At 45.2% G+C, this 26,155-nt stretch overlaps 19 protein-coding genes across 19 annotated transcripts; 11 read left to right on the forward strand and 8 right to left on the reverse strand.

Moving 5' to 3' along the window:
• The first annotated feature begins 793 nt into the window (after positions 1-793).
• Positions 794-2,790, forward strand: V1516DRAFT_667234 (uncharacterized protein). The gene is made up of 4 exons (XM_066920801.1): positions 794-1,004; positions 1,127-1,209; positions 1,262-1,397; positions 1,450-2,790. Exons 1-4 carry the CDS (start codon positions 893-895, stop codon positions 2,637-2,639), a joined length of 1,521 nt encoding a protein of 506 aa, XP_066779470.1. The 5' UTR covers positions 794-892; the 3' UTR covers positions 2,640-2,790.
• On the reverse strand, positions 2,636-3,531 carry V1516DRAFT_709246 (histone-fold-containing protein). Its single transcript, XM_066924217.1, has 2 exons — positions 3,109-3,531; positions 2,636-3,060 (listed from the first exon to the last, which is right to left on the reverse strand). The coding sequence occupies exons 1-2, from the start codon at positions 3,421-3,423 to the stop codon at positions 2,812-2,814; spliced, it is 564 nt and encodes a 187-aa protein (XP_066779471.1). The 5' UTR covers positions 3,424-3,531; the 3' UTR covers positions 2,636-2,811.
• A 182-nt stretch (positions 3,532-3,713) lies between these two features.
• Positions 3,714-4,661, forward strand: V1516DRAFT_667237 (Fcf2 pre-rRNA processing-domain-containing protein). The gene is made up of 2 exons (XM_066920802.1): positions 3,714-4,015; positions 4,200-4,661. The coding sequence occupies exons 1-2, from the start codon at positions 3,725-3,727 to the stop codon at positions 4,572-4,574; spliced, it is 666 nt and encodes a 221-aa protein (XP_066779472.1). The 5' UTR covers positions 3,714-3,724; the 3' UTR covers positions 4,575-4,661.
• V1516DRAFT_644287 (autophagy-related protein) lies at positions 4,622-5,623 on the reverse strand. The gene is made up of 2 exons (XM_066920147.1): positions 5,438-5,623; positions 4,622-5,368 (listed from the first exon to the last, which is right to left on the reverse strand). Exons 1-2 carry the CDS (start codon positions 5,496-5,498, stop codon positions 4,650-4,652), a joined length of 780 nt encoding a protein of 259 aa, XP_066779473.1. The 5' UTR covers positions 5,499-5,623; the 3' UTR covers positions 4,622-4,649.
• V1516DRAFT_667241 (Peroxin-3) lies at positions 5,568-7,248 on the forward strand. Its single transcript, XM_066920803.1, has 4 exons — positions 5,568-5,868; positions 5,927-6,565; positions 6,622-7,030; positions 7,120-7,248. Exons 1-4 carry the CDS (start codon positions 5,717-5,719, stop codon positions 7,195-7,197), a joined length of 1,278 nt encoding a protein of 425 aa, XP_066779474.1. The 5' UTR covers positions 5,568-5,716; the 3' UTR covers positions 7,198-7,248.
• V1516DRAFT_667244 (TB2/DP1, HVA22 family-domain-containing protein) lies at positions 7,195-8,544 on the reverse strand. The gene is made up of 6 exons (XM_066920804.1): positions 8,415-8,544; positions 8,296-8,341; positions 8,009-8,081; positions 7,841-7,946; positions 7,731-7,792; positions 7,195-7,679 (listed from the first exon to the last, which is right to left on the reverse strand). The coding sequence occupies exons 1-6, from the start codon at positions 8,460-8,462 to the stop codon at positions 7,481-7,483; spliced, it is 534 nt and encodes a 177-aa protein (XP_066779475.1). The 5' UTR covers positions 8,463-8,544; the 3' UTR covers positions 7,195-7,480.
• A 148-nt stretch (positions 8,545-8,692) lies between these two features.
• On the forward strand, positions 8,693-11,349 carry V1516DRAFT_667249 (RFX DNA-binding domain-containing protein). Its single transcript, XM_066920805.1, has 2 exons — positions 8,693-10,047; positions 10,097-11,349. Exons 1-2 carry the CDS (start codon positions 9,031-9,033, stop codon positions 10,982-10,984), a joined length of 1,905 nt encoding a protein of 634 aa, XP_066779476.1. The 5' UTR covers positions 8,693-9,030; the 3' UTR covers positions 10,985-11,349.
• Positions 11,350-12,844, forward strand: V1516DRAFT_667250 (uncharacterized protein). Its single transcript, XM_066920806.1, has one exon. It carries the CDS (start codon positions 11,492-11,494, stop codon positions 12,686-12,688), a length of 1,197 nt encoding a protein of 398 aa, XP_066779477.1. The 5' UTR covers positions 11,350-11,491; the 3' UTR covers positions 12,689-12,844.
• V1516DRAFT_661378 (Mis6-domain-containing protein) lies at positions 12,779-14,209 on the reverse strand (the record flags this gene model as incomplete). The annotated part of the gene is made up of 1 exon (XM_066920364.1): positions 12,779-14,209. The coding sequence occupies one exon, from the start codon at positions 14,207-14,209 to the stop codon at positions 12,779-12,781; it is 1,431 nt and encodes a 476-aa protein (XP_066779478.1).
• Positions 14,210-14,366: 157 nt separating this feature from the next.
• On the forward strand, positions 14,367-14,851 carry V1516DRAFT_667253 (uncharacterized protein). Its single transcript, XM_066920807.1, has 2 exons — positions 14,367-14,522; positions 14,581-14,851. The coding sequence occupies exons 1-2, from the start codon at positions 14,429-14,431 to the stop codon at positions 14,706-14,708; spliced, it is 222 nt and encodes a 73-aa protein (XP_066779479.1). The 5' UTR covers positions 14,367-14,428; the 3' UTR covers positions 14,709-14,851.
• Positions 14,770-15,205, reverse strand: V1516DRAFT_667254 (uncharacterized protein). The gene is made up of 2 exons (XM_066920808.1): positions 15,102-15,205; positions 14,770-15,045 (listed from the first exon to the last, which is right to left on the reverse strand). Exons 1-2 carry the CDS (start codon positions 15,166-15,168, stop codon positions 14,837-14,839), a joined length of 276 nt encoding a protein of 91 aa, XP_066779480.1. The 5' UTR covers positions 15,169-15,205; the 3' UTR covers positions 14,770-14,836.
• A 49-nt stretch (positions 15,206-15,254) lies between these two features.
• V1516DRAFT_667256 (uncharacterized protein) lies at positions 15,255-16,228 on the forward strand. The gene has a single exon (XM_066920809.1). It carries the CDS (start codon positions 15,422-15,424, stop codon positions 15,998-16,000), a length of 579 nt encoding a protein of 192 aa, XP_066779481.1. The 5' UTR covers positions 15,255-15,421; the 3' UTR covers positions 16,001-16,228.
• Positions 16,229-16,272: 44 nt separating this feature from the next.
• V1516DRAFT_617382 (phosphatidic acid phosphatase type 2/haloperoxidase) lies at positions 16,273-17,397 on the forward strand (the record flags this gene model as incomplete). Its single annotated transcript, XM_066919361.1, has 2 exons — positions 16,273-16,548; positions 16,612-17,397. 2 exons carry the CDS (start codon positions 16,273-16,275, stop codon positions 17,395-17,397), a joined length of 1,062 nt encoding a protein of 353 aa, XP_066779482.1.
• Positions 17,398-17,484: 87 nt separating this feature from the next.
• V1516DRAFT_667260 (uncharacterized protein) lies at positions 17,485-18,575 on the forward strand. The gene is made up of 2 exons (XM_066920810.1): positions 17,485-18,081; positions 18,138-18,575. The coding sequence occupies exons 1-2, from the start codon at positions 17,862-17,864 to the stop codon at positions 18,149-18,151; spliced, it is 234 nt and encodes a 77-aa protein (XP_066779483.1). The 5' UTR covers positions 17,485-17,861; the 3' UTR covers positions 18,152-18,575.
• Positions 18,576-18,941: 366 nt separating this feature from the next.
• Positions 18,942-20,804, reverse strand: V1516DRAFT_618824 (uncharacterized protein; the record flags this gene model as incomplete). The annotated part of the gene is made up of 3 exons (XM_066919428.1): positions 18,942-19,445; positions 19,518-20,303; positions 20,436-20,804. 3 exons carry the CDS (start codon positions 20,802-20,804, stop codon positions 18,942-18,944), a joined length of 1,659 nt encoding a protein of 552 aa, XP_066779484.1.
• A 616-nt stretch (positions 20,805-21,420) lies between these two features.
• V1516DRAFT_667262 (uncharacterized protein) lies at positions 21,421-22,711 on the forward strand. The gene has a single exon (XM_066920811.1). The coding sequence runs from the start codon at positions 21,896-21,898 to the stop codon at positions 22,352-22,354; it is 459 nt and encodes a 152-aa protein (XP_066779485.1). The 5' UTR covers positions 21,421-21,895; the 3' UTR covers positions 22,355-22,711.
• Positions 22,670-23,793, reverse strand: V1516DRAFT_667265 (putative N6-adenine methyltransferase-domain-containing protein). Its single transcript, XM_066920812.1, has 2 exons — positions 23,700-23,793; positions 22,670-23,656 (listed from the first exon to the last, which is right to left on the reverse strand). The coding sequence occupies exons 1-2, from the start codon at positions 23,762-23,764 to the stop codon at positions 22,855-22,857; spliced, it is 867 nt and encodes a 288-aa protein (XP_066779486.1). The 5' UTR covers positions 23,765-23,793; the 3' UTR covers positions 22,670-22,854.
• Positions 23,794-23,932: 139 nt separating this feature from the next.
• V1516DRAFT_667266 (uncharacterized protein) lies at positions 23,933-25,557 on the forward strand. The gene has a single exon (XM_066920813.1). The coding sequence runs from the start codon at positions 23,962-23,964 to the stop codon at positions 25,498-25,500; it is 1,539 nt and encodes a 512-aa protein (XP_066779487.1). The 5' UTR covers positions 23,933-23,961; the 3' UTR covers positions 25,501-25,557.
• V1516DRAFT_661385 (ribonuclease H2, subunit C) lies at positions 25,558-26,066 on the reverse strand (the record flags this gene model as incomplete). The annotated part of the gene is made up of 2 exons (XM_066920365.1): positions 25,558-25,793; positions 25,844-26,066. The coding sequence occupies 2 exons, from the start codon at positions 26,064-26,066 to the stop codon at positions 25,558-25,560; spliced, it is 459 nt and encodes a 152-aa protein (XP_066779488.1).
• Positions 26,067-26,155: the final 89 nt, after the last annotated feature.

Consider the following 26,155-nt stretch of genomic DNA (forward strand, 5'->3'; position numbering starts at 1 on the left):
ATGACATCCAGAGTAAATCTATTGATGTGTCCGATACGATTGGATTGTTAGAAAATGGATGGAATGGAAATGATAGAGATTATATAACTACACGGGAGAAAGGAATAGTACGTCATAGGGGTTTGTCCCAGTCTTACCCCGCCATGGAGAAAGATTAGATTCGGACACAAAACGAAATTCTAGGAAGTTTGTTTACGAGATTCAAGCATATCTTGCGCAGGAGGATATCAGCGTGTAGATAGTAATAATCAAAGGCAATTGACATCATTTTTCAGGATTAATGAGCTTGGTATCGAGCTACCGGTTAGTGATTTCTTCCTTTATCGGGTTCGAACATCATATTTTAAACGAAAATTATTCTATTGAATATTTTTATATACATATGATTTATATAAATTTGATATCTAAATATTAATTAATGCGGAATCACAAAATACCGATGTGGACAATAAATCTTCAACTACAGAAGTCCATTTTTGGCAATTTGATCAAGGGCTGGGACCATAAGTCGACCATAACCACGGCAATAAAAACTGCCTCGATATAACTTGTTGCAAATTAAAAATGGCGTCTTGAGATTTTAGATTTTCTGTAATTAGAGTAAATGCAATAATTTAAACAATTATTTCAGTCTAATATACTTGCCAGAACCGTCCTTGGTCAGCGTCGGAAACCTGGCTCACCCGGAAGATTGACCATTCACAGCCCGTAGAGAGCCGGCGTCAGAACCCTGTGCCCAAGGACTACGGGCATCCGACACGGCCCGCACACATAATAAAACATTGAGGAAGTCCGGACATTTTAGTAGATTTTTTTACAATTTCGTTTGTTTACCAACGTAATCTGAATTCATTGACTTTGATTTATTTTCACGCGTTTTGCTCTCGTCAAAATGCTCAAATCAATCGTTCCCGCATACAAATCCGCGACATGGCGTGTAGCTCGGACTGCTACTGTCCAGCAATCTTTTGCCGTCCAGTTCCGCCGAGGAATGGCCACTGAGAGTATGTCGATTCGACCTCGATTTGCTGCAGCTGTTTTTGCAACTACTGCAGGCGTCACTAATCAGGCCGCTGATTATTTTATATTTTTATCGATCCAATTGACTGACCATTTTTCGTTATAGCCGAGGAGCTTGATCTTGTCGTTATCGGTGCCGGACCTGGAGGTTACGTCGCTGCCATCAAGGCTGCTCAACTTGGTCTTAAGGTTTGCCTAGAAATCCACCATAAATCAATTTTGATCTCTACTGACTTTTTAGACCGCTTGCATTGATAAGCGAGGACCTCCCGGAGGTACTTGTCTCAACGTTGGCTGTATTCCTTCCAAGGCTCTGCTCAACAACTCACATCTCTACCACGAGATTCTTCACGATACTAAGAAGCGCGGAATTGACGGTATGCTAAATTTCTTCCACCTTTGATTTTTTTATTCTAATTCTGAATCTAGTGGGTGATGTCAAACTCAACTTTGAACAGTTCATGAAGGCTAAAGACGATGCTGTCACAGGTCTCACCCGCGGTGTCGAGACCCTGTTCAAGCAGAATAAGGTTGACTATTACAAGGGAACCGGCAAATTCCTCGGTCCCAATGAGATTGAGGTTACTGGTAACCCTGGCGAACGCGATGCGATTCTCAAGACCAAGAATGTCATTATAGCGACTGGTTCTGAGGCGACCCCCTTCCCTGGCGTCGAAATCGACGAAAAGAAGATTGTTACGTCAACTGGAGCCATTGCGCTTGAGAAGGTCCCCGAGAAATTGGTTATCATTGGCGGTGGAATTATTGGACTTGAGCTTGGCTCGGTCTGGTCGCGTCTCGGGTCGCAAGTTACAATTGTTGAGTTCATGAACAGTGTCGGTGGAGCTGGCATGGATGCCGAGTTCTCTAAGATGACTCAGCGCTCACTGAGCAAGCAGGGTCTTAAGTTTAAGACTGGAACTAAGGTTTTGAGTGCAGCTGTTGCTGGGGAGGGCGTCGAGGTGAAGGTTGATTCCGCAAAGGGCGGGAAGGAGGAAACGCTCGAGGCTGATGTTGTGCTTGTTGCAATTGGTCGTCGGCCCTACACTGACGGTCTTGGACTCGAGAACATTGAAATTGATAAGGATGAGCGGGGACGGTTGGTCATTGACCAGGAGTATCGTACCAAGTATCCTCATATCCGTGTCATTGGGGATGTCACCTTCGGTGTTATGTTGGCCCACAAGGCTGAAGAGGAGGGTATTGCTGCTGCTGAATACATTAAGAATGGACATGGACATGTCAACTACGGTGTCATTCCCTCGGTGATGTATACTCATCCTGAGGTAGCGTGGGTTGGTATGACTGAGGAAGAAGTCAAAAAGTCCGGCATTGCGTACAATGTAGGTAAGTTCCCATTCGCGGCTAATTCTCGCGCCAAGACCAATCTGGACACGGAGGGCTGGGTCAAGTTCATCGCTGAGAAAGAGACCGATCGTATTTTGGGTATCCACATCATGGGGCCAAACGCTGGTGAGATGATCGCTGAAGGTGCGCTTGCTATAGAGTATGGCGCTAGTTCAGAGGACATCGCGCGTACATGTCATGCACACCCGACGCTCTCTGAGGCTTTCAAGGAGGCTGCTATGGCCACTTACGGAAAGTCAATTCATTTTTAAGTGTGTTAGATCAGTTCTTGTTTTATAAAATGTTCACATATTATGACCATATATTGCTCAATGCAATGATATACATGTATACTTCACTGGTTTTGTCGTACACACCGTAGTTCACCAACAAAAATATCAAAACCCATTATTTTAATACGTATCAAACTAGATCAATAATAAACTACATATTCTTTCGAGATGAAGAAACTGCTTCCTCACGCGGAACAATATCAATTAAGAAATCAAACATATCCGATTTTTGTAGCGCATTCGCGATATCTGAACGTTGCAAAGTTCGCCGCTTATTCTCTTCTGCATGGATCCAGGCACGCATGGTTAGCTCGGTGATAAAGATATCGCAACCTTTAGCAAACAGAATCGGAGCCTCAGCTGAGATCATCTTCACGTCTTCGTCAGCTTTCATAACTTTCTATAATGGTGTTAGCATCCTTGCTATGTAATACCAGTTGGTCCAGACCTTTATTCTTGCAAGTGGTAATTGATGAATCTTAAATTCGTGTTCGTCTCGCTCAATATTGTTAATGGTTTCCTGCCAATAACTCATCATGATATTCCGATATTGACCCGTAAGACCCTGAGCAACATTTGCAAAAGCTCCACCTACAAATGTCGGCGCTGGAGCTCCTCCCGCTGCAGCTACTGCAGCTGCAGCACCAAAATGCCCGCCAGATTCAAGAACTTGATCATATTGAACGGGATCTGGCGAGTCCGGCGATAGTTGGTCTTGGTTGAGCATTCCTGTCGAAGAAGGGGGTTCGTTATCTGAATACATAGCTATATAGATAATAACATATATTACGTAACCTATATATATTTGTACTTGTTTAAATTTGCCTCATACAGATTTATACATATATAATGTTATCTGACAACTTCTGCCCTTCCGTTTAGGACTTCTGCCCTTCCGTTTAGGACTTCGCGATTGTATACGGGACTAGTTGGGAGGATAGAATTTTGAGTGCTTGCACGTTTATGGAATATACGTACCATACTGAGACAGTTATGTTTTAGCTTAAAATGTAGTGGACGGAGTTTTTTTTTTTTGTCTCTAAGCTTACTGAAGTACAGTCGAAATGGCAGAAACTGAGTTAATCCAAAATTCAATACAAGGCTCAAAAGATGATACAGTAATCGAGTTAACTTCGAGTGAAATTCAATTGGAGCAAACTGAACGACAACGTGCTGTTGCGGTATTGAACCGTCTTCCTACTCTGATTGACCGAAAACAGAACAATTCATTTCTTCAGTCCGTCGGTGGAGTGATCACGCTAAATACAGCGAAATTAGAATCTTCGCTACTTGGAGGAAATACAGAAGTCAGAAAAGTTGTGAATTATTCAAAGATCAAGCGAGATGCGAAAGAGGTATGTTCTTCAGCCTGTACTAGACTGTCCTACCGCTTGATGATGAAATTATACCTTTTTAATGAGTCGATAGAGTATACCGCTCTTTTGATATTTCTGTGAATGTGTTTGTCATAGTTACCCTGAAGCTTATGATGGACAGCCTGCTATTGTTAGTATAAGCTGAAATTAACATATTTTGTAGGCCAAGGAAGCGACCGCAGGACCAGATTGGTTTGATATGCCTGCACCGGAAATGACGCCAAGTTTGCGACGTGATCTTGATCTTCTGAAAATGCGAGCTGTTCTCGATCCGAAAAGGCATTATAAACGAACTGATGAGGCACTGGAGAAAGTGAAATATCTGCAGCAAGGGACTGTGATTTCCGATCCTACTGAATACTTTTCCAGTCGACTTACAAAGAAACAGAGGAAGCAGACTCTTGCGGATGAGATTCTTGCTGACTCGAGGTCGAAAGAGTATTTCAAGCGGAAATATGATGAAATTCAAGCTGTCAAGATGTCGGGGGGGAAGAGACACGCTAAAGCAGTTAAAGCTAAGCGCCGTGGACGTCGATAATTCAGATTTATGTGCATTTAGAGGAGTTTGGGTATTTTTTTTAATTTTTCTTTAATATTGCATGATTAAATAAGACTATTCTACCAATATTCTTTTTATAACTGCACCCCATGATTCGTCTTGTTCTTCTGGTAAGGTAATTTGATACGGGAATGGATTACCCGCTCGAGCAGGAAGCGCAGGGACCTCATCTTTGTAGTCACCAGCGATCTTTATGACCTTATTCATAATATTTTGCAGTTGTAACTCTGCAGCTCGATGGAGCCTTTGTTTTTCAGCGTCGTCGCGGGGAATAGCAGCAACTATTGTAATGGCCCACTGTTCCCAACATACCTCCTCTTCTGATTTGCCAAACCAAGCCTTTCTGGTTTTACGCTCGTAGAATTCGACGTTGATGCGCGACGTTCGCGAGGTCGATAGCGACAGTCCTGCGAGTCCTGAGGCGGATATATTGACTATCCTAGGACCAGCCGACGACATTGGCAGTGAAGTTGCCGTCGCTATTTGAGTATTTGAATTAGAAGTGGTTGAGGGAGCTGCAATTGTAGACGAGGAAACGAATGCGATGGGCTGTCGAAATCCATGATCTGGTGACTTAGACACGGGCTCTACCTGGCCAACCGATCCAAACGCGGAATCGAGTTTAGACAGGACTCGGCCCAGCACGTCCGCGATGGTAGATTCAAGCTCGGCATCTTGCACAGCAGGATATGTGACGTCGAGGACTTCCTGCGGTGGCGTTACTGGCCGGATGTTGCTCAGAAACCGGTGAAAAAAAATGATAGACAGAATGGCTGGTGGTGTTAGAAGCGAGATCAAAGTCCAGAAGGGATCGCAAGATAAGAATTCCTAATCGGCCATACCTTTTAGCACGTCACGAATCAACGTGCGATCCAGAACGACGTCAATATTCACAAGCAACATTACGACATCCTCTTCGTGATTAACACTGATATTCAGATAGTTGTATGCATATTTGCTGTGTGGTCAGATATCAGATTTCGATATCGATATCTGGAAATCATGTGCCAGTTCACTGGGAGGAAAAACCCCACCAATTCTCCATGGTCCAGTGCTTGTAGAACCAATTCGATTACAGTGATCAATATAGAAAACAACAAAGAGAATGAAAGACAAATAATATGGGATTCACTCAATTTGTTCATCGCCATCGACGAAAGCTTGCGCTCGCGTTCGGCATTGCTGCAGTCGGCTACTATGCCTATTCCTACGCGCGATCGCGGATCCTCGACTGGCATTCGCAGTTTTCTGCTAGTCTGGCAAACAAAGAAAAGTATTACAGATGAAGATGAGGATCTGAAATATTTGATCGTACTAATTTTTGAAATCAGTTTACGTCGACGGTTTGAGCAGAACCAAAGAGATGCTACTATCACCACGACAGCGTTACTGAGCTCGTTAGCCGACTCCATCATGGCAGATTTGCCTGTCGAACAGATCACGCAGGAACTACAATCCAAGCGATCGGGCGATCGAGGGTCTGGAGAGATCCTAGTTACAGATACTGTCTCGTTGAGTTCTACGTCGTCGGAGCCCCGCCTGGCAACATCACAGCCAGCTGCGACGAAATCGCGATCCAAAAAGGCACTTTGGAATGATCTCAAGGTGTTTGCAATCACTCGGACCTTTACTCTACTTTATGCGACAGCGCTGACCATTTTACTGACACGGATCCAAATCAACATTCTAGGTCGGAAAGCATACATGATTTCAGTTCTAGCCGCCTGCCAAGATGCTGAGTCTCCTGCTGATTTAGGGATTGACCAGGAGCTCGAAACAGAAGTTAATCGTCGTTTTCTTTCATCAACTTGGTGGCTTCTGAATCCCGGAAAAGCGGAATTATTGCGTGTCATAAAACAAAGCACTGAATCGATATTTGCCGAGGTCGCGCCAAAAACGGAAATTTCATATCTCGAATTAGAGCAGCTCATATACTCATTACGTACATCTATTGATCAGAGTCTCGATAGGTAAGCTTACTATTACTAAATATTAATTCAATTCTAATTTTCGACAAATATATCAGCTTTCTCGCTATACTGCTACCAACTACAGATGATCTTTATGACGTTGTACTGGCAAATAATCCCCCCCCTGCTCAACCGGTGGTCTCCGAGTCGAGTGTTCGATCAGAATTATCTTTGTTTCTCGATGAATCAAGAGATATTATTGAGTCCCCTGCCGCTCGAGCTGCCCTTTCGGCTTCACTAACTAGCGGAATTCAATTACTTCTTTCTAATATCCAGATCGGTTACTACTTCAACATGTACGATCAGGAATCGACCACTTCGGTAAACGATCGCGATCCAACTTTTACTTCAGAGGCATCTTCAGACTCAAAGCCGGTTCGACTGGCGAATATCCTTGCTGGAATCGACCGACAGGCACGAGAAATCTCCAAATATGGGTCAAACTCAGAAAACCCTTACTTTTATGTATGTATATTTCTATTCAATGGTTCCCCCTCCCGGGCATACCCACTATTGGAACGTTTAGAACGCTACTCTAACGCTCTTTCTGTTAGGCTACGAATAACACACCTGAATTAGCTGCTCTCTGCGCTTCTGTGTACTCAAATTACGTCATCACCCATGAAATGTAATCAGTCTTGTACATTAAATTGTTAGGATATAATAAAAATTCATTATTTAGCATAACTACGAGTAGAATGGAAACAGAATATCATTTCAAATCATCTCATTGCTCTGAAAGTAAATAAATAGAAAAAATAAAAGATAAAATTGAAGAATAAAAAATGAATTGTGTAGTATAAAAATGTTAATATCCAGAGCAGATGCAATCAATAAATCATACACAGTAGAAAGGCACCAGACCGTGCATTAACACGACGTCACCAAAGTACAACAGTTGCATCACCTGCACACTTAGATCTCAACTCCGGTAGAAGTCGCAGATGAGACTGCGGCCTCAGCCTGAGCCTTGAGTCCTGCTCCAACTGACTTCTTGATGATTTTAGCCGAAAGAGGCTTCACTACACTGCCGTAGATAACCTTTGCACCCTGGAACTGGGGCAGGCCGAGATAGAGGACAAAAATGACTTTGAAGAACCAGTAAAACGGAATCCTGCATAAATCAATACGATGTTCATTAACACTAGCATATTGCACAACATACCAGTAAAGAATCGCACGGCTCCAGAACTCGAGAACCGAAAAGAAGGCAAAGACAACCCAATACTAGCCAACTTAGTAAATATATACGCCACCACAGATCGATCAACTTACAGTCAAGTATTGAGTGTCATCGGTAGGATCCGGAGACTCAAGCGCAAGAAGGGAGTAGTATCCAGGAAGAACAAAGCCGACAAGGTTCGCAAGAAGCTCTCCGATTCTGATCAGATTGAAAATTAGCCGGCACGATCGAGATCGAGAAAACACCGCGCAAGTACATACCCTCCAAAGTTGAGGAAAATAAGGAAAAGATAAATTCCGACACCGCCGAGAACTCCATAAGCCTTAGGAACACCTGTAGTGATAAAATGTTAGCTGTTGATATAAGAATCACAGCGCGGCAAAAGAAAACTGCATTCGATGTCGTCAAAGACTAGTCCCGATCGTAACCCGTGGCCACAAACAACAGCATGTACGCCAGTTCTCTACGGACAACCATAGCAGTAGGACTTAACCAGCAGAATCTACTGATCAAAAAGCGAAACAAAACAAATTAATCAGAACCATACCAGTCTGGCTTGAAAGCTTCTGCACAACAGGATACTTCTCAAGTTCCTACAGAAAGGGGTTAGAACATGACCAGATCAACGAGATCTCTGCAAACAGCGCAAGGAGCACAATTAATTACCTTATCGAGATTGTTGACAGCGGCAAAGATCTTATCTTGGTACGACATTGTTTGGTATATCGATAAACTTTGGTTCCGAATGATATTATATTGTCGGGGATTCTTAGTCTGCGAGAGAGAAAAAAGAGTGAGATTAGAGGAGTGACGACTGGACCGACGATGCCCTGGCAACTGAGCCGTGGCCAGGGTCGAGTATACAACCGTGCGGTTGTGACGGTTATGCTCAGTTTCCCTAGTAACCAGAGGGCGCGGGCGTTAAACGCTCGGTCACGTAAACACGGCGCCTGCTGTGAGTTAAAGAGAAAACGAAAGCTTTTGGTCGCGTCGAGGAGAATTTTAGTGTTTAGGATAGTATTGACTTGTTGTATTGTATTATTAAAACATATTTTATCGCATAAGTTAGACTGAATAGCACATGCTCGCTGGATTTGACAGCGACTGTGCTCTTTAGTATATGGGGTTCAATCAACTTACGCGCGTGTTGCTGTGATCTATCCTTACGCGTGAAGGCGTCTATCTTAATTTGCAAGAACTTGAAGTCTTTCGTCCATCACGGTTGTGCAAAAGACTCAGATACAAATCATCGGGACGTTGATATCCATATTGACAAGGGCCAATGCCTGCCACAGATTCATCCACAACGCCAGCTCCGATAGGTCTGCACCGCAAGACTCTTGATTTCATCGAAGAGGCCGATCAAGAACTGCGCCGTTTAGCAGATTCCAGCAGTGGCCAATCACTTGAGGATCTTGCTCAAAAGGTTAGGATAGATGATTCCAAGCCTGGATCTGCGACCTCGGAACGAAGCAGACAGGTGTTTGGGACCGTTTGGTTGATTAAGACATGTGTGGTCTCGCCACATAATGCCATTCCTCGCAACAGAATCTATGCGCGATATGCGGAGATCTGCGCGCATCATAAGATCAAGCCTCTGAATCCTGCGGCGTTTGGCAAATTGGTGAAACTCCTGTTCCCAGGCATTAAGACTCGTCGACTAGGTGTCCGTGGCAAGTCGAAATACCACTATTGTGGAGTCACCATCGTTGGCGATTCTCCATTTTCAATCGCAAACTTGAAAGAGGACCTTTTACAAGGACCAGATGATAGCGGTCATGAGTTTGAGGTGCCTTTAGATAACGACGACTCGTTTGACGGACTAACGAATGGGGAGCTGGACTCGGCTGCGCCGGAGTCTGGTATAGATGCAGAACTTCCGCAGGAGGAGCAAGAAGAATTAGGCTCAATTCCAAAAGTTGAATCAATAGCAATCGAAGATTTAAATGATCGATTACCGCCAGATTGGCAAGATGGACCCTCGGATTCATTTCAAATTCCTCTGCTGTTTTCCAAAAGTGTATTGACTCCACCTTCTGTATCATTTGATGCAGTTCCGCTACCGAGTATCGAGCCTTTCATTCCCGAGGGTTCTGATCGAGACTCGGTCGATACTTTAGCTGCTCTGAACCATTCACATATTTCTTCCGTATTAGAATCTATCCGATTTATGCATCTCAAGCAATTTATAAACACAATCTCATCTTTTCATGGCACACTCACTTCGCCCGTACGAAAACTTCTTGGAGAGCCTTTGATTTTAGAATGGATACAACGATGTGATTGGATTATGTACAAGGTATATCTACTTCCTTTGATTGCGGGAATGCAGCTTATTAACGAATTAGGAAATGATCCATATGCTTGCACCAATCGCATTACAGGTAGTTCCTCCGAATGTTGTTGCCGCGCTCCGGTCACTTGCTGTGACACTTCCACAGACCTTTCGAACTTCGTTTAAAAGTTTACCAGCCACTTTTATAGATCTCAAACTACGACTTGCGCAGACATTCTCCAAGTTAGTGGCACGTTTACTTCGAGTCAATGATATTGCGAACACGGCTGCAAAAGTTCTTGCGAATCCGTTTGAAAGACAATTGATGCTGGATGATTGGGTGAGTTTTGTGGACGCCAAATCACTTGTTCAACGTGAAGTACCATGTGGAGGTAAGACAGTTCTTAAGATTGTCACTGAGGATTTGGCTTCATTACTACCATTGTCAAATGATGGACGAAATGTCAGTGCGACCAACAATACGCGGCTTGGTCAAGATATGGGAACTTCACCTCTGCCAGGATCAATAGACGTATTCGGATCTGAGCGCGGGGACGAACAAGATGAGGAAGAAGGATCGAATGCACAAGAAGCAATCATCGAGCAATGGGCTGAGTATCTTATGAATTTACCGTTTCGATTCCCGCATGTGTCTGCACGCACATTTTTGTTATACCTTAGCTCGGTTGTGACTGCAGCTCTGAGGGAAATGTCATTACATGGAGGTCGAGCATTTGGTGCTTGGTGGCTTGTTAGATGTTGGATGGACGAATGGATGGCTTGGATGGCAGAGCAAGGGGGATTTCTTGCCATTGAATATATTCCTGACCAGGGAACCACCGATAGTCGGAACAGTAGTACTGGATCAGGAATTCCTCTTGCATCTAATACAGCCAAGCCTTCGACAGGTTTAGAAAATACTGAAATTACGATAGGGCTGGATGGACAACAGCATGCCTGAAATTGTTCGACACGACTTTTTTCTGCCACTAATAGGAAAAAAGGTCGTAGAATTGCGACAATTGCAAAAAAAAATATAATGCGTACTGGATTTAGGGATGCTCTGGAGTCGATTTGAATTACGAACTGATTTTTATTGTGTTTTTTTGCTGAGATATTTCTAGATTCTAAGACATTTGGAGTATTGTTATTTTGTATACTATTTAATTTGAAGCAATAATATCTTAGTAGTTATGCTTACATAATTGCTGAATTGGACCTAAAGGGAAGGACAGCGAACACCAGCGAAGGTGCTCGAACATGGAGCTCATCCCGTGACTAGCGATAGTATCACGTGTGGCGTGTTATGCGTGGTTGGGAGATTTCTGGTGTGGGCTCCCGAGGGGAGAGAGTTTATAAGTGTTTCGATCCATGGAGTTCCATTTTGCCTGATTAGCTGCGTTAAGCTTTTAACAACAATAAAATTGACAATAGGAAGAAGAAAAAGCTGAAATAGCAAAATTAAATCATGGTTAAAGAAACCAAACTCTACGATCTGCTAGGCGTGTCGGCGACAGCGTCCGACGCGGAAATCAAAAAAGGATATCGCAAAGCTGCTCTGAAATATCACCCCGACAAAGCCGGCAACGATCCTAAGGCCGCGGAGAAGTTCAAAGAAGTCTCTGAAGCCTATGAGATTCTCTCGGATGGAGATAAGCGTGCAGTATATGACCAATTTGGACTCGAGTATACACGGCATGGTGGCCCGCCGCCTCCCGATCCGAATGATTTTGCAAGCAGCGCTGGAGGTGGTGCAGGTGCAGGTGGATTTCCAGGTGGATTCCAGTCATTTGGAGGGCCTGGAGGAGGGACTCGGACATTTCATTTCAGTTCGGGCGGCAATGGAGCTGGGTCGCCATTTGGTGGGTTCACTGCTCATGATCCGATGAATGTGTTTTTCCAATCGTTTGGCAATGATCCTGAATTGTCCGGATTATTTGGCGCAGGCGGTGCCGGTGGTGCAGGCGGTGGTCCGAAAATGAGATTTGCAAGTTCAGGTGGCAATCCGTTTGGCGGAATGGGTGGAATGGGAGGTATGGGAGGCATGGGAGGCATGCACGGTATGCAAGGAATGAATGGAATGAACGGTATGAACGGTATGGGAGGTATGCATGGTGCGGACGACGGATACGAATCGCCGCGTGAACACACAGTCTATCAGGTGAAGCTCCCTGTTTCGCTTGAAGATCTTGCGACAGGTACGACCAAGAAAATGAAGATTCGACGCCGTCGGTCGGCGGGCCAAGAAGAGAAGATCTTGCAAGTGAACATCAAGCCTGGTTGGAAAGCCGGCACAAAGATCACGTTCCCTGGTGAAGGCGATCTGCAGTCTGATGGTCGAAGTCAAGATGTTGTTTTCATCATTGAAGAAAAGAAACATGATATTTTCACGAGGGACGGCAATGATTTGAAAATGGATCTGGAATTGCCTCTGAAAGAAGCATTGCTAGGGTTTTCTCGGATCGTGGCTACTATCGATGGCAAAAAAATCAAGATCGAGTACAGCAAACCTGTGCAGCCAGGACTCGTGATTAAATATCCGGGTCATGGAATGCCTATCAGTAAAGAGCCGGGCCAAAAGGGCAACTTGATAATCACCATAAAAGTTAAGATGCCGACTTCATTGTCAGCTAGCCAGAAGGCTGAGCTGGCGAAGATTTTATAAACTTGAGGAACATTCTTGCATTAGTTGTTTTTGTGTTTTCTGATGGCGCACGAGATGGAGATAGATGTATGAATATATTGTATAAATGAATCAATTAACGGTACCTTTCAACTTTGTAAATAATTGTAACTGTACCAATAGAGCTGAAGGTTCATCGATTTTTTGGGTTTTGGCAATCAAGGAGATATATCTAGGTAATAACCTATTAACCATTAAGACCGATTTGGACGATTGACCTGAAGATTGAATATCATCTATGGTTCGAGCAAGAACGAGAAGCAAAAATCGTAGAAACTGCGATACGAACAGGGCGTAATTCGGTGGCTGAAATTTGTACATATATTCAAACACGCGAGTTAGTGGACGAACGAATTGAGTTTCAAATTCGGTCCAGGTATCGATCTTGGAAGTAAGGAAAAGTATAACATCGAAAAATGCCTCAGAAAGCGGTATGAATGACATCGGATCAAGTTCCGGTATTAACCTGTCCACTAGGAACTCTTCAAGAGCGATCGGCACAGTTCGCGTATACCGGACAAAATCGCGAACCGAGTTCAGCAATTGTAAGAATAAATCAGCATCAGGTAAAGTCTCGATTAGTGTATACGATAACCAAGTGTTTAGTCGCGACCAGTCCTGCGGTGTGTTCCGTAGGACAAATAATCGTTTGGTCAACGTCTCGTCTCGAAACAGACAGCCAAGTTGAGCTGGCAGAGCGATTCTGGATATCGATGCAACTAAATTAGATAAGTCTGCTAGATCGTGGGTGGAGTGATCTCGAAATCGTATTTCAGGGAAACGATTTGATTTCCGTCGTTTGGAAGGGATAATGGAATCTGGCGATCTTGTTGCTAGGTATTGTTGTGTCGAGATGTTTGCGACGACATCTAGGAATTCGGGATCTGGATGTCGAAATAAGGAAGCCGAAATGCCTGCATAATAGTAGTCGACAACGAGATCAGGATGATATTCCTTGAACAAAAGTAACAGTCCTGTAATGCCCTGCGACGCTTTCTCATTCCGTTGGAGCTTGGTCAAGTACTGGATTCTCCAGGGCTTCACATGCTTTTTTTCGGTGGTTTGAAACAAAATATGAGAGATCCAAGGTCGCAGAGATTCATAACCAAGTAAAAAAAACAAGACACCGTATAATTCTACTACATGACTTCTTGACTCGAGAAGCGGATACACGACAACAAGCCATCGCAATAGACTTGCTTGTACTCGGAAATCATGGATCTTACCTTTCCCGGACCCAAGTATTCCGACAAGATACACAAGTTCTTCATGCTGGATTTTATCCCGCGGATACAGCAACCGCACCAGCCTTTGTTGGTGGCTATATGTACAACCGGACGGTGGTTTCTGAAGAATCGAAAATACTGTCAACCTATCGGTAGATGACACCCCTGAGCGAGGAGTTAGAATTGATAAAAGAGAAAGCTGGTCTTCCGAGTAAGACTTTGATGTCGAGCTGGTCAGTCGATTTATAGACCTTGTAATCCTTATACTTTCTTCCATCATGTAGACTCTTCTGGCTTTGTTTTGTCGTTTGTTTACGCGAGTCATAGTAAACGCGTCGCGTTTGGAGAAGTGGCGCGGCTGTGGAGGTGCTGTGGCTGATATCATCATCTCTCAATCCGGCGGCGAATTCGCTCTAATCGAACTTAACTCTATAGTTGTCAACAATAATAACATCATTGGTCATATACATATATACTGCAGTTTACTAGAGACAAAATGTCGATTATCTCAATGTTGAAAAGCTTAAAATTCAAATATTACATTACTATTCCTCTCTACATGTTAACGCCTGTGGAGCAGTTAGTTTTGAGTATGTTTCATTCCTGGCTGCATGTCGGAGAAAATCGTATATTTATTAATGGAACTAGATACAATCGTATTCACATTGCTGTATCTGTTATGTACAGCTGTTTATATGTATTTTCCCGGACACGCGAAGTTAATTGCGCAGAGAGCGTATTATTATTATGCTGGTGACTCCACGGCGATCGCGTAACAGCTTTAGAATGCGAGAATCAGGGAATAGGTTAATTTGGGTACATTTGGTCATTTGTTCGGTTTAATGTTAATTTCGTTTCGTCTCTTTCTATTTTATTATGTACAATTTCGCATGGAAATACAAAGTTACTTTCTAGCCATTTTAGTGGTCCGCATCTCAGCATCGACTTTTTCTCTTTCTCGCTGTGCTAGCTTCAGCTTTAGCAGGTCGGGCTTGACACAAGCAATTGCTCTTGCATCAGGGTTTTCATCATACATCGCTTTACAGCAAGCATAAAGCGCGTCGATAGCAGCAGTACATCTAGATTCGTTGTAGTTCGTTCGTCGTAGACAGTCTGCTAGTGTTAAAATTATGCTGAATTCGGAAACAAACACGATGGAGGACTGATACCTTGAATTGCACAGGCCTCAGCATGGCAGACGGTTGGAGAAGCCGGTGGAGGATCAAAAACGTCCATTATCTCTTGGTTATCGCAATACGATTTTGACTATATGATTTACCTGTTTTACTCCATTGCTTTAATTTTCATTATATTTGGAGTATCAGTATGTCAGTAAGGGGTATGTGTCAATAGAGGTTGATTTAGGGATATGCCAATGGAAATCATAGATAATGTAGAATGATATTATACTGAATCATTTTTAATTGAAGTCGATCATTATTATATATCTTTTCAGCAGGATAATTTTTTGAACCCGATATAATTCAAAATGTCGGAAGCGGTTACTAAATCAATTCCTGCAGTTGAAGAATCTGCTGAACCGAAATACACGTCAATTGCATCCTCTTTCACAAACACGATAACAACAAAATCCGTGGACCCTTCTGCTAATCCTACGACCGTCACTAGCAATACGACAGCTTCAGAGACAGAAATTTCTTCTACAGTGGAACAAGAGAAGTCTGAGAATTTACTGAAAGAGTTACAACGTGCCGCCGACCGTGTCAAACGTTTCGGCGGTGACGCCAGTGAACTTGAGAGCACGATTAAACGAGCCGAGAAGTTTGGTACAGATGCGCTGTCTGTGAGGAAAGTGGTTGGTGCGCTGGATCGGCCATTGGCAGATCGTGAGGAGAGACGAGGTCGTGGACGTGGACGGGGGGTAGGATATGGATATGGGTCAAGAGGACAGAGACGCGGGAGAGGAGCAAGAATTGGTCATGGCCAAGGCAGCAGACATGAACCATATCAACGAAAAGATCAAGATAGTATTATCTCCAACCGCCCTACGTTGACAGATGAGGAAAAGACGAAACTGGCTAAGCGTGCAGAGCGATTTGGAAATTGAGCGACTATATAAAACTATTATATTACGATTTGCCTATATCGAACAAGTTAATTACATTTACTTTAATATACCATATGAGGTTATATCATATCATGTCAAATTAGATCTATTTTATGGTATTCTGTAAGATCTACGGTTCTATAGTATAATGAAACAAAGCAAAGGGGACACTGCGCGGCTTGAACTAGTAGCTCGGTTCTTTCAAGTAAACCCCTCTTCAGCACTTTACTTCTCTGTAACCACAATCTCTTACTTCAACTAAAGATCAAACGATGGCGAAAGCCGCGTCGCCTCTCCGAATTGCGTTTTCATACGTGTTTGATTACGTAGTTGTGTTTGTTCTTGCTGGAATCTGGAGCTACATCGCCACACTAGAGCCGAACTACTCCAGGTTCTCCTTAACAGATAAAACGCTTCAATATCCGATTGCCGATCCCGAAACAGTTCCATTTGGGTCTTGTCTTGTTTATTCGGTTCTGCTTCCTATTGCAGTGATAGCGGTTTGGTCGTTTGTCGTGGATCGATTGAGATATAGCCATAATGAGCTTGTGCGAGAGGAGGAGCAATTAACGCTGGTCGGAGGGCGGCGAACAACGGCGTTTCTCGCGCAGCTGTGGGAGTTCAATGTAGGCTTTCTCGGTATTGCATTGTCAGAATCATTTACGTTTGTGATCACTACGTCGCTGAAAGGTATTGTTGGTCGGCCGAGGCCTGACTCGATCGCCCGGTGTCTGCCGTACTCTGGTGCTGCCGACGCAGAGGTGTGGGGTTTAAGTGAGGTCCTTAAAGTCTGCACTCAGACAGACCCCGCGATTCTTGCAGAAGGATGGCGATCATGGCCATCAGGTCACTCATCGACAGCATTTGCGGGCCTTGGATACTTGTCTTTTTTTCTGGCTGGAAAACTGTCTCTGTACGATACTCGCGGCGAGGCCTGGAAAGCGGCAATTGTCATGTTTCCGCTGCTAGGTGCTGGTGCGATTGCGACAAGTAGAATCAAAGATCATAGGCATCATGGCACAGATGTGCTATCGGGAAGTATCATTGGCCTAGCGGTCGCCTGGGCAGCCTACAGGCTGTATTATCCTTCGCTGGCAGATACCGCTCGGCAGGGCCGGGCGTGGCCGATCAGAATGTACGGGTCGTCGAAGCTTTCACCGCCGGTCCCGTTTGCAGATGAGCTTGTCGACGACGAGGAGACGGCCCTAGGGTCTGCAGGAGCTGTGCCAGGCGCGGCTGATTTCAGAAGAAGAGGTTTGCAGAGTGACGGCACGATTCTGGGACAATTCGAGACCGTAGGGGCAGCCGGGGGTGGTGTGAGTGCAGGCAGCGCAGGCGGTGTGAATGAGTCGGCATACCAAGCGCTGACAGAAACAAGCAATAGTCGCCGCTACTAATTGCTCTGACTGTGTTGAGCAGGCAGCCAGAATACTTATTTGGAGTCTATGAGCATGACACCATTTCATTATTATGATGGTCAGGCTGTCGTGTGCTGGGAGGTAATTTACATCTAGATGGATATCGGACCTCGCGGACAGACGCAAGGGGCTAATTTGAATTTGGTTTTTTGATTTGGCAAGGAATTGGAAATGACCCCAGAAGAGGTCGAGGGTTGGAAATGCACGTAGGCATTAATGAGAATGTATCAGACGAGTGAAAATCAAGCGATCAGACGATATATTCCATCAATAGACCGCATTATAAACCTCGAAAGAGCAGATATGAGAAGATTAAGGGATGTAAAAAACCAGAGATGACATAGAGAGACCTGGATGTCTAGAGGCCTTGATACTTCTAAATTGTATCAGCAGCTGTGGTCTCTGGTGCGGGACGTCGGCAAACCCATTTTTTTCTAGCAATAATGCGATTGTTTCGTCAGCCAATCGTTGTTCTTCTTTGCTTCTGCGTTCGTAGCTGCTCACTACATTATTCGGCTGCTTCTTCGTGCTTCCAGCTCCCTCCTTGCTGCTCTCAGCTGCGAGTAGCTGCGAGCAGCTACCAGCGCACCAGCACCGGAACAATCGGAACGCAGCAATTACCGAGAGTTAACGCACAAACCGTACAAACGCAAAATAGAAAGTCTGACAGTCTTTGTTTAGTTCTTGCCTGAACCGGTACTGCTATTAGTCCCACTTACTTTGCTTGAATTAGCCGGCTACCGGACGACGGTCGGATTTCGCGGGCCGTCGAGCGCTGGGACTGCTGAGTTCGTTGGGTCGTGATCTGACTCTTGACCCAGAAATCTAGTTGCAGAGCTGTACCTGCCGTTCTCACTGGCATCGGTCGACGATCTTTGGAATTACCGTCTTGCATTAATACTTGCGAACTTCGTGTTTTTGTGTGGGCCGTCCGAACTGTTTATTGGTGTGTTTTTTTTGGCTGTTTAATCTGCGTCGGCATAGACACTGTTATTGGTTTCGTTTAGCCTGTTGCTGCCTGGGGTGCTACTATAGTGTCATCATTTGTTCCCGTCATCATCGACAGTTTCAGTTCTGTCGCCCAACCAGTACTGCAGCAACCCCTCCTCTCTCTCGGTCCTGCTCGTTCACGCATGTTCATTACCGGTACGTCCGCTACACCGCCCGCCAGTGCTCGCCGACATGGAGTTTGTTTCTCCGATCAAATTGTATTAGACGAAATCTTTGTTTCCTCCCAGCTCTGCTCCCAACGACCGCAGACCCCCTCCGCCCTTACCCCTCCTCCCAGATCGCCAGGGTCCCAGCCAGTCAGCAGCTGTTCAGCAGAACAAGAGATAAACATACATGATAGATTGCACGATAAAATTATATAATATTTATATAGATATATACATTCATTACATTATTATTAAAACATTAGCTCCAACTTATCAGACAAACACATCGGGGAGCACTCTGTAATTATTACTCAACCCTTAACTCATTCAATAACTTATCAAATATACTACTCACTCCTACTTTCTTCAGGCAGTCATACTACCCGTATGCCGCATCGTCGCCCAGCCTTTGACCGCCATGCAGACCATGATCCACGCCATAAACAGTGCAGTAAAGCCGACCGCCAGATTCATAGTGAACATCGCATCCAGCTTCCGATACAGCATCGCCTCCACAATCTGCTGCGACGACGAAATGAACACGCCGCCGCCAGCAATCAGACAGAACGACGCCAGCACCTCCGTGATCGGACGCGCAGGGTAGTACGACTTTGGCGGCGAAAGATACATAGTTACGTACGTAATCACGCGAAACAAACATCCAATGCAAAACAGATAGCCCCATTGCATGTGGATTGTCGTGGACAGCGCCGTGGCCTGCTGGTGCTGTGACATCAGCACACCAGTAAAAAACACGGTAAACAGAGGGAACGGGTTGAACGACGTCCCGTACTGAACAGGCTCACTCAGACGTGATTCCACAACAGACGACATCGCCCCGCGCCGAGACGAACCCATCCGCAACGTCGACTCTGTACGGATGGGACTCTCAGCAGACATCTTCTCCGCCTTGCGGTGATGACGAAGATGCGTCTGTCGGACTCGCAGCGAGCCCAGTCCGGATTCAAGAGGCGCATTGAACAATGAGCGGATGGTTGACGACTCGTACAACAGACCACAGAGTCCACCACCAATGTACAAAAATGCAATCGACACATGCTGCAGATCCTTATGAGACCATTTTCCGTCCTTGTTTCCAAGATGCTCCATGAAAATATTGGTGATACCATAAAAGAAAATTAAACCAGACTCGATCATCTCTATATTACATCTGAAAAAACGAGCACCAAATGATAGCTTGGAGTATGGCAGCGGAGGCCGAACGTTCCAAGCCCAGCCGAGATTGGCAAATGCGCCCAGCACACGGCCAAACGTAAGAACACCGAACCATAAAAATACAGATCCCTTGATGAAATGAGCCAGCAGACCGTACACCTTGTCTGCCTGGCCCATGCCGGTGGCTGTGACAATACCGCTCAAGATCTGGAAGTAGGCAATGAAAATCATCGGCCGATTCAGCAGCGAGAAGACAACCGAAGAAAGCAATAAAAGCGACGTCAGGAGACGTTCGGGAAGACGAGCCAAAGCGCGACGAATAGGCTGGCAGCGAGTGGCAATGGTGCGCTGGATCCGGTACTCCAACGTGAGCGGATGATGAGGTTGACGCAGTCTTTCTAGATCATCGGCGTGACCAGTCTCGAGCACGTACTCGCGACCACCATCAGGAGCAGGATGATATCTGAAGCCGTAGTCCGAGGCAAAAACGCTGTCGTCGAGATGATGGCTGGAGCTTGGAGAGACGTGGACTGATCCAGAGCCGCCCGCTGGCTCGAGAAGATCATCATAGACGTCAAAGGAGTCAAAGTCATTGCCGTCGAGGGTGTCTGATCCGACAGAAGCAGCGCAGTTGGAGTCATGCGAGGCACGCGCAGAGGAGGGCAAAGACGATGTGGGCGCGACCGGGGGTTTCGAGAGAACCCAACCTAGAAGGGTCTGAAACTGATCTGCGGCGAAATGGAGCACGAGCAGGAAAAGGACGACCCAGCCGAACCAGGAGTGCAGACTAGATGGGTAAAGATTTGTAGTCTGGGACGAATAGATGATGATCGGGATCATGCCGAGAGCGACGACGGCAAGGAACACAATGTGCAGAGGAGTATGGAGGGGAGATTTGGCGATGGAGAGCATGAGCGACACCGGAAACAGACCGACGAAGCTGATCAGCATGAGCACGATATGCGCGACCAACAGGAATCTGCCACTATCGCGGTTGAGGAACGAGGTGGAATCATAGTTGTCGACGAAAGCAGTATAGTTGAACTTGGGCATGTGCATGGAATCCATATCGCGGTCCGAACCTGGCTGAGAGACGAGATCCTGCGCGGTCGGCTCGATCTCGTCGTCACCATGGGCCGCCACGATTGCAGCGGAGAGCAGGACGACGACTAGTGAGACAGCTAGGCGAGACGGACGGAGCCGGAGACGACTAGGCAGCAGAGGAAGAGGCGGCATGGAAGAGACGAATATGGTATAATGTAAGGGAGGAGGGAGGGAGGGAGGGAGGATGCTCTAGAGGAACAAGAGGATCAAGCCAGATGGAAGACAGAGATGGAATATAGAGATGGAAGATAGCTGGACAGAGGGAAGAAGAAAACGGAGAGCAGAAGAAGGCTTTGTAGGATGACGAGCCCAAGATAAAGACTTGTGAGGAAGAAAGGAAGTCCGGCAAGAACGGGACCGGACGATTTTGGGCTTCTGCAGGGAGGAGGAGAGCCGGTAGTTTAGTGTGCGAATATAGTGGGTGATCTGATTTAGGGTATTTTACAGTTCTCGTAGCGGCCGCAGGAAGGTTGGTTGGGAGCCGGTGCGGGCTTGGACTCAGTCAGAGGAAGGGGTCGAACCAGGCAGGCGAGAATACACTAACAATTAAGAACCCGGAAGTCATGTAGCATTGGATTAGGACCACATAAATACGAACGGACGAATACGATTGTCCGTTACATCTTAAACTAGACTACGAGTGATCTAAACTGTACAGTTGTATTTCTATTTTAGTCACGTAATCGGTTCTCATGGTCTCTCTCTTTTCTCTTGACTGATTTCACTATGCTCGTTCTCTATGTGCTGTGCGCTGCTCCGGCCGCAAAGTCCCAAACGCTGAGGAAAAACCCAGCTCATCGCACGCCCAGTTCTGCAGGACCAAGACAGGACAGCCAAAGGCGAGAGGGTTTCCCGAACAGGCAGCAGAGACTCACGCACGGGCTGCGGCGGACGGATGCGGCGGACTTAAACAGCAGGTCTGACTGGGTGTAAATGAGACGGTGACGGCAGAGGTGATTGGCGAGATGACGAGAGAGAAGTAGACGAGCGATAGAGCACTGCCAGCGGCAGCGTTCGCCCGCGTTGCTAATATTCTCACAATGTGCGCAGAAACAATGATGACAATTATCCCGAAAAGTTTGCTAATACAATGCGCACTCATCATTACTCATCCTCAATTACTAATCAGCTCCTCCCCTTGTCTTTGCCGACCGCTCAACCATCTGTGCAAACACTATCCGGCCGGAAACTCCACGGTCTGTGCGCCGCCGCATCCAAGGTGTTTGTGTCTTCCGGAGGCGTCGAACATGGCAGAACAAGTTGGAACCTGTCGTCATCATCAATTATACTGCCTGAACGGGGCGACGAGGGGTCGGCACATGCAATTGCACGATTACGTAAAAGGTGAAAAGTTCTCTGCTGCGGATGACTTTAGCATGATCGTCGCGATTTCGATTCAACCCCTTTTTAGATACAAGATGTATGTCCGGCCAGGACGTACATCTTGCAGAGGCATCCAGTTTGCCGACTCAGCTCATCCGCACAACGTCAACTACTGACAAATCACCTCACCGAGTCTCCTGCCCTGCCTGCTATGACTCTCGACTCGGCCAATCGGCATTGCCATCACTCTGACGTCATATGCCCAGCCTCCTGTTCCATCTCCCATCTGTCTACTCGGGTCATTCAGCGGCTCCCGACCCGGCTTGCGGCTGTCCCGAGTGTATCTCCGCCGCGGAGGATGTGTTTAATACAACGTTATATTAATATATTTCGAAAATTGATATTTTGATATTTTGATAATTCTGATATATCTGATTTTTATGAAATATTTGATATATTTGATATAATTGATATAATTGATATAATTGATCCTTTTAATTTTTTAGTTTTTTTAATATATTTGATATTTTCAATTTTGTTAAAATTTCTGATTTTGTATGCCTAATAATTCTGTTGATCTTATGTTACTTATCTTAATTTCATTCCGTGCGCTCTACCTGTCAATTACAGCATAATCAATCCCATTGTTCTTACTAATACAGTTCGTTTACATCGCTCAGAGTTCGACCTCGTTAACAAAACATCGAAACTCGTTCTGCAGTCCGGCTCGATGTCTAGGTTCAAATGAGTTCCTACACAATCCGTACGGCTTGTACGCTTTCAGCACTATCTCTGCTACTTTCTCGCCCGTACAAACCACTATCGTAGGCTGTTTTTGGCCCACTGATCTTGGTGGCCCTACTAGCAGTCGCACACTCATTGCCGTCTTCACCTGGCACTCCTCACTCAGAAAAGGTGGATCGACTATTGCCCTCGTGAACCAGCCAATGGCCTTGTCCGGCAATGCCTTTGGTGCGTTGAAATCATATTCAACGAATTCGCGTCGGCCAAAAACCTCGAATCGACGGTCATGTTCGAAAATGACCGAGTGAATTTTCCTGCGCACTTCTTCCGGCTCAATCTCCTTTAGCAGCACTCGCGTTAGATACTGATGTACTGTTGGCGCACTCACGATGGCTATCCGCACATCATCCATTTCTCTCCAATTCTTGTTCACTTCCACCCCACCGTTCATATTCACTTTTACCAGCGGTGCCAACACGTACGCACTTAATTGCCGCGCTGTCTCGTCCGTATACCAAAACTGAGATAGATTCCAATCCTCAGTAAACACTTCCATAGTTTTCAGCTGCCCATCTCCATCATTGCCCTCGTCCTCGTCATCATAGCTTAAATCTGGATCCCATTCTCGTTCGAATTCCGCCTCTGCCTGTTTCTGAAGTTTCAAAAATCGTTCTTCTTGCTGGCTTTTGGTTTGCTGGAATTCTGCAAGTAGAGCCAATGTGTCAGCAGACAGACTGCATTATTAGTATTTCTCCGTCTCAACTCCACTTTACTTACGTAGGAATATCTTCGTCCTTCTCCTCCTCACTCTCGAATTTGAGACTATCCCCTATTTTGTTCATTTCTACAACTGATTATGTACAAACCTGCCATATTGCTGTTACCTCTCTACAAACTTACAAAATTCTTCCTATGCGACATAGCTCTTCGGGCTAGGGTATCCTTAGTTATCGACCATCGGCTCTAATCCCAATCTCTTGCCGACGCTTCCTCTGCATAGATAAATCAAATGGAAATACTTCATCAATACAACTAACCAATGACCGATTCGACTCCATTTCATTCACAGATCAATATTGATAGACCACAGATCGAATGTTCTGCAAGTTCTTCCGCTATTACGCTTTCGGAATCACCTCACGCAGCCGATGATATTACCGGGCTATCACGAGCATTTGATCAGTTTCGACATATTGAATCTACAGACGTTAGACGAAATTTATTAGACAATTTATTCGCAAATTTTTTGCCATCTGATATATGGCATTTAACTAGTCTTCTTGCAGAGAGGCACTTGTATGTTGATATCATTGCGCTTCTTCCAGCAGAGATTTTGATTATTGTTCTGTCGTATGTGTCCACGCGAGATATTCTCTCCTGGCAGCGCGTCTCGAAACGATGGTACCAAAGACTCTCGTCCGAGGTCATTTGTCATCATATGCGACGTCTAGAGTTTTCAGACGAGCGACCGTCGCTTCGACCCCAGGACGTGGATCCGGCAGTTCCTGAATCGGCTCTTGCTCCATCTAAGCTTTCAAGCCTTGATGCGTTGCGGTTGTGTGCATTTCGAGATGTGGCTTTGAAACAGTCCAATAGACTTGCAACCCGGCGAGAAATCTCGGATTTGAGACCATCATCAATGGCTTACTGGGGTGGTCGATTGGTTGTCTCTGGAGTTATGGTCGGTTCCGACCTGAAATTCACATTTCTGTATGAATTGTTTTCAGATAAGCGATGGAAGCTCCAGCAAAGTCGAGAAAGCTGGTATGACTTGACTATATCTGAAGATATATGTGCCGGCGTTACATCTTTAGGGAAGTGCAGAGTATGGTCATTGGCCAATCCAACATCACATCAAGAAAGACAGCTCTATTCATCCAACACAAGAGACATGGCGTCAGCAAAACGCGTTTTGGCCGTTATCACAGCTCCTACAGAAGTGCTACTATGGGACACTTCCGTTGCATTTGAGTACTCAACCGATCTGATTCAGGAAACAGTCGCTCAATCTGGACGTACACTCCATAGAGTTGCGATTAATCCAGACCGAGACCAACTGATCTTGCTCGCGTCACGCTCAGTCCGAGGCGATATCGATTCTGCAATTCAGATATTTGATTTCGAAACTCAAGCTTTGATTTTCGAGGCACCCGTGCCTTGCTCTCTTGATTCTCGACTTTACCGGCCACTGAAGCCTGATCTCATCTATGTTACATGTTCTGGTGTTCGTACACTGACGAAAGTCCAACTTGATCAGCCAGATTTTCCAATTGAAAAGATTACTGGATTTTTGACATCTGGCGACTCTTTAGTAGGCGTACCTTTCCGAGATTCGATTTTCATGCTCGAAGGCTCGTATCTAACGCGGTTAACGCTCACGTCATATAATTCGACCGAAGACAAATGGAGTTATTATGGGATTTTGTTCTCGCTGGACCAGACCTCAAAAATGTTTGATTTACAAGGGGACGGGCATTATATCTGTGCGCGAATGGAGTCTGGCATACTAGTATTTTCTTTTAATCTATACGATTATCATGCATCTGGGCTAGCTTCAAATGGTGTTATTAATTATTAATCAGAGTGCATCTATTTGATTAGTTGTTTGGTTAATAGATTTCTTGTATCGATAGTATCAACTTACTGCTTGTGTAAAAGTGATCCATTCTCTTAGAGCATCGACCCAGTCGTTGTTATTTTCGGGAGCACTATCATGACCCCATATGTAGACCTCATTGAATTCTGCCTTTTTGTTCCATTCAGGTAGTTTTTCTTTAATTTCGTCACTATAATCGCTGTAGTCGTCAAAGTCATTGCTATATTCATCAGTCTGACTAGCTTTCGCTTCAGAAATCGCTGGCATCATCATTCCTATTTCTTAGTAACGCGTTTTTAATTTAATCAGTTCAAATGAGTGATACCTGTATATCCCAGATCCTTCAAATCAAAGCGGTCACTTAGCAGTCGTCGTCCGCGGAAATAAGCTTCATAGTGCTTCTCATCCGGTAAATGTTTCACAGGAAAGTATTTGCCAACCTTTGCGGAACCTGTGTGGTGAATTTTGCACGGAATCACATGTAATGATACTCTTCTGGGATTCTTAGAAGCTCCGATAGAAATTGCGGTCTTGCTAGCATTTGTCATTTCGCTGTGAGCTGGCTTCGACTTTTGATCGTATGAAATTGTGAATTCAGATATTTCTCAGCTCAATGTTCAGACGCGTCCCGCCGCAC

This window comes from Lipomyces oligophaga (genome assembly GCF_038497815.1).
Source record: "Lipomyces oligophaga strain CBS 7107 unplaced genomic scaffold V1516scaffold_1, whole genome shotgun sequence".
Classification (NCBI taxonomy): domain Eukaryota; kingdom Fungi; phylum Ascomycota; class Lipomycetes; order Lipomycetales; family Lipomycetaceae; genus Lipomyces; species [Lipomyces] oligophaga.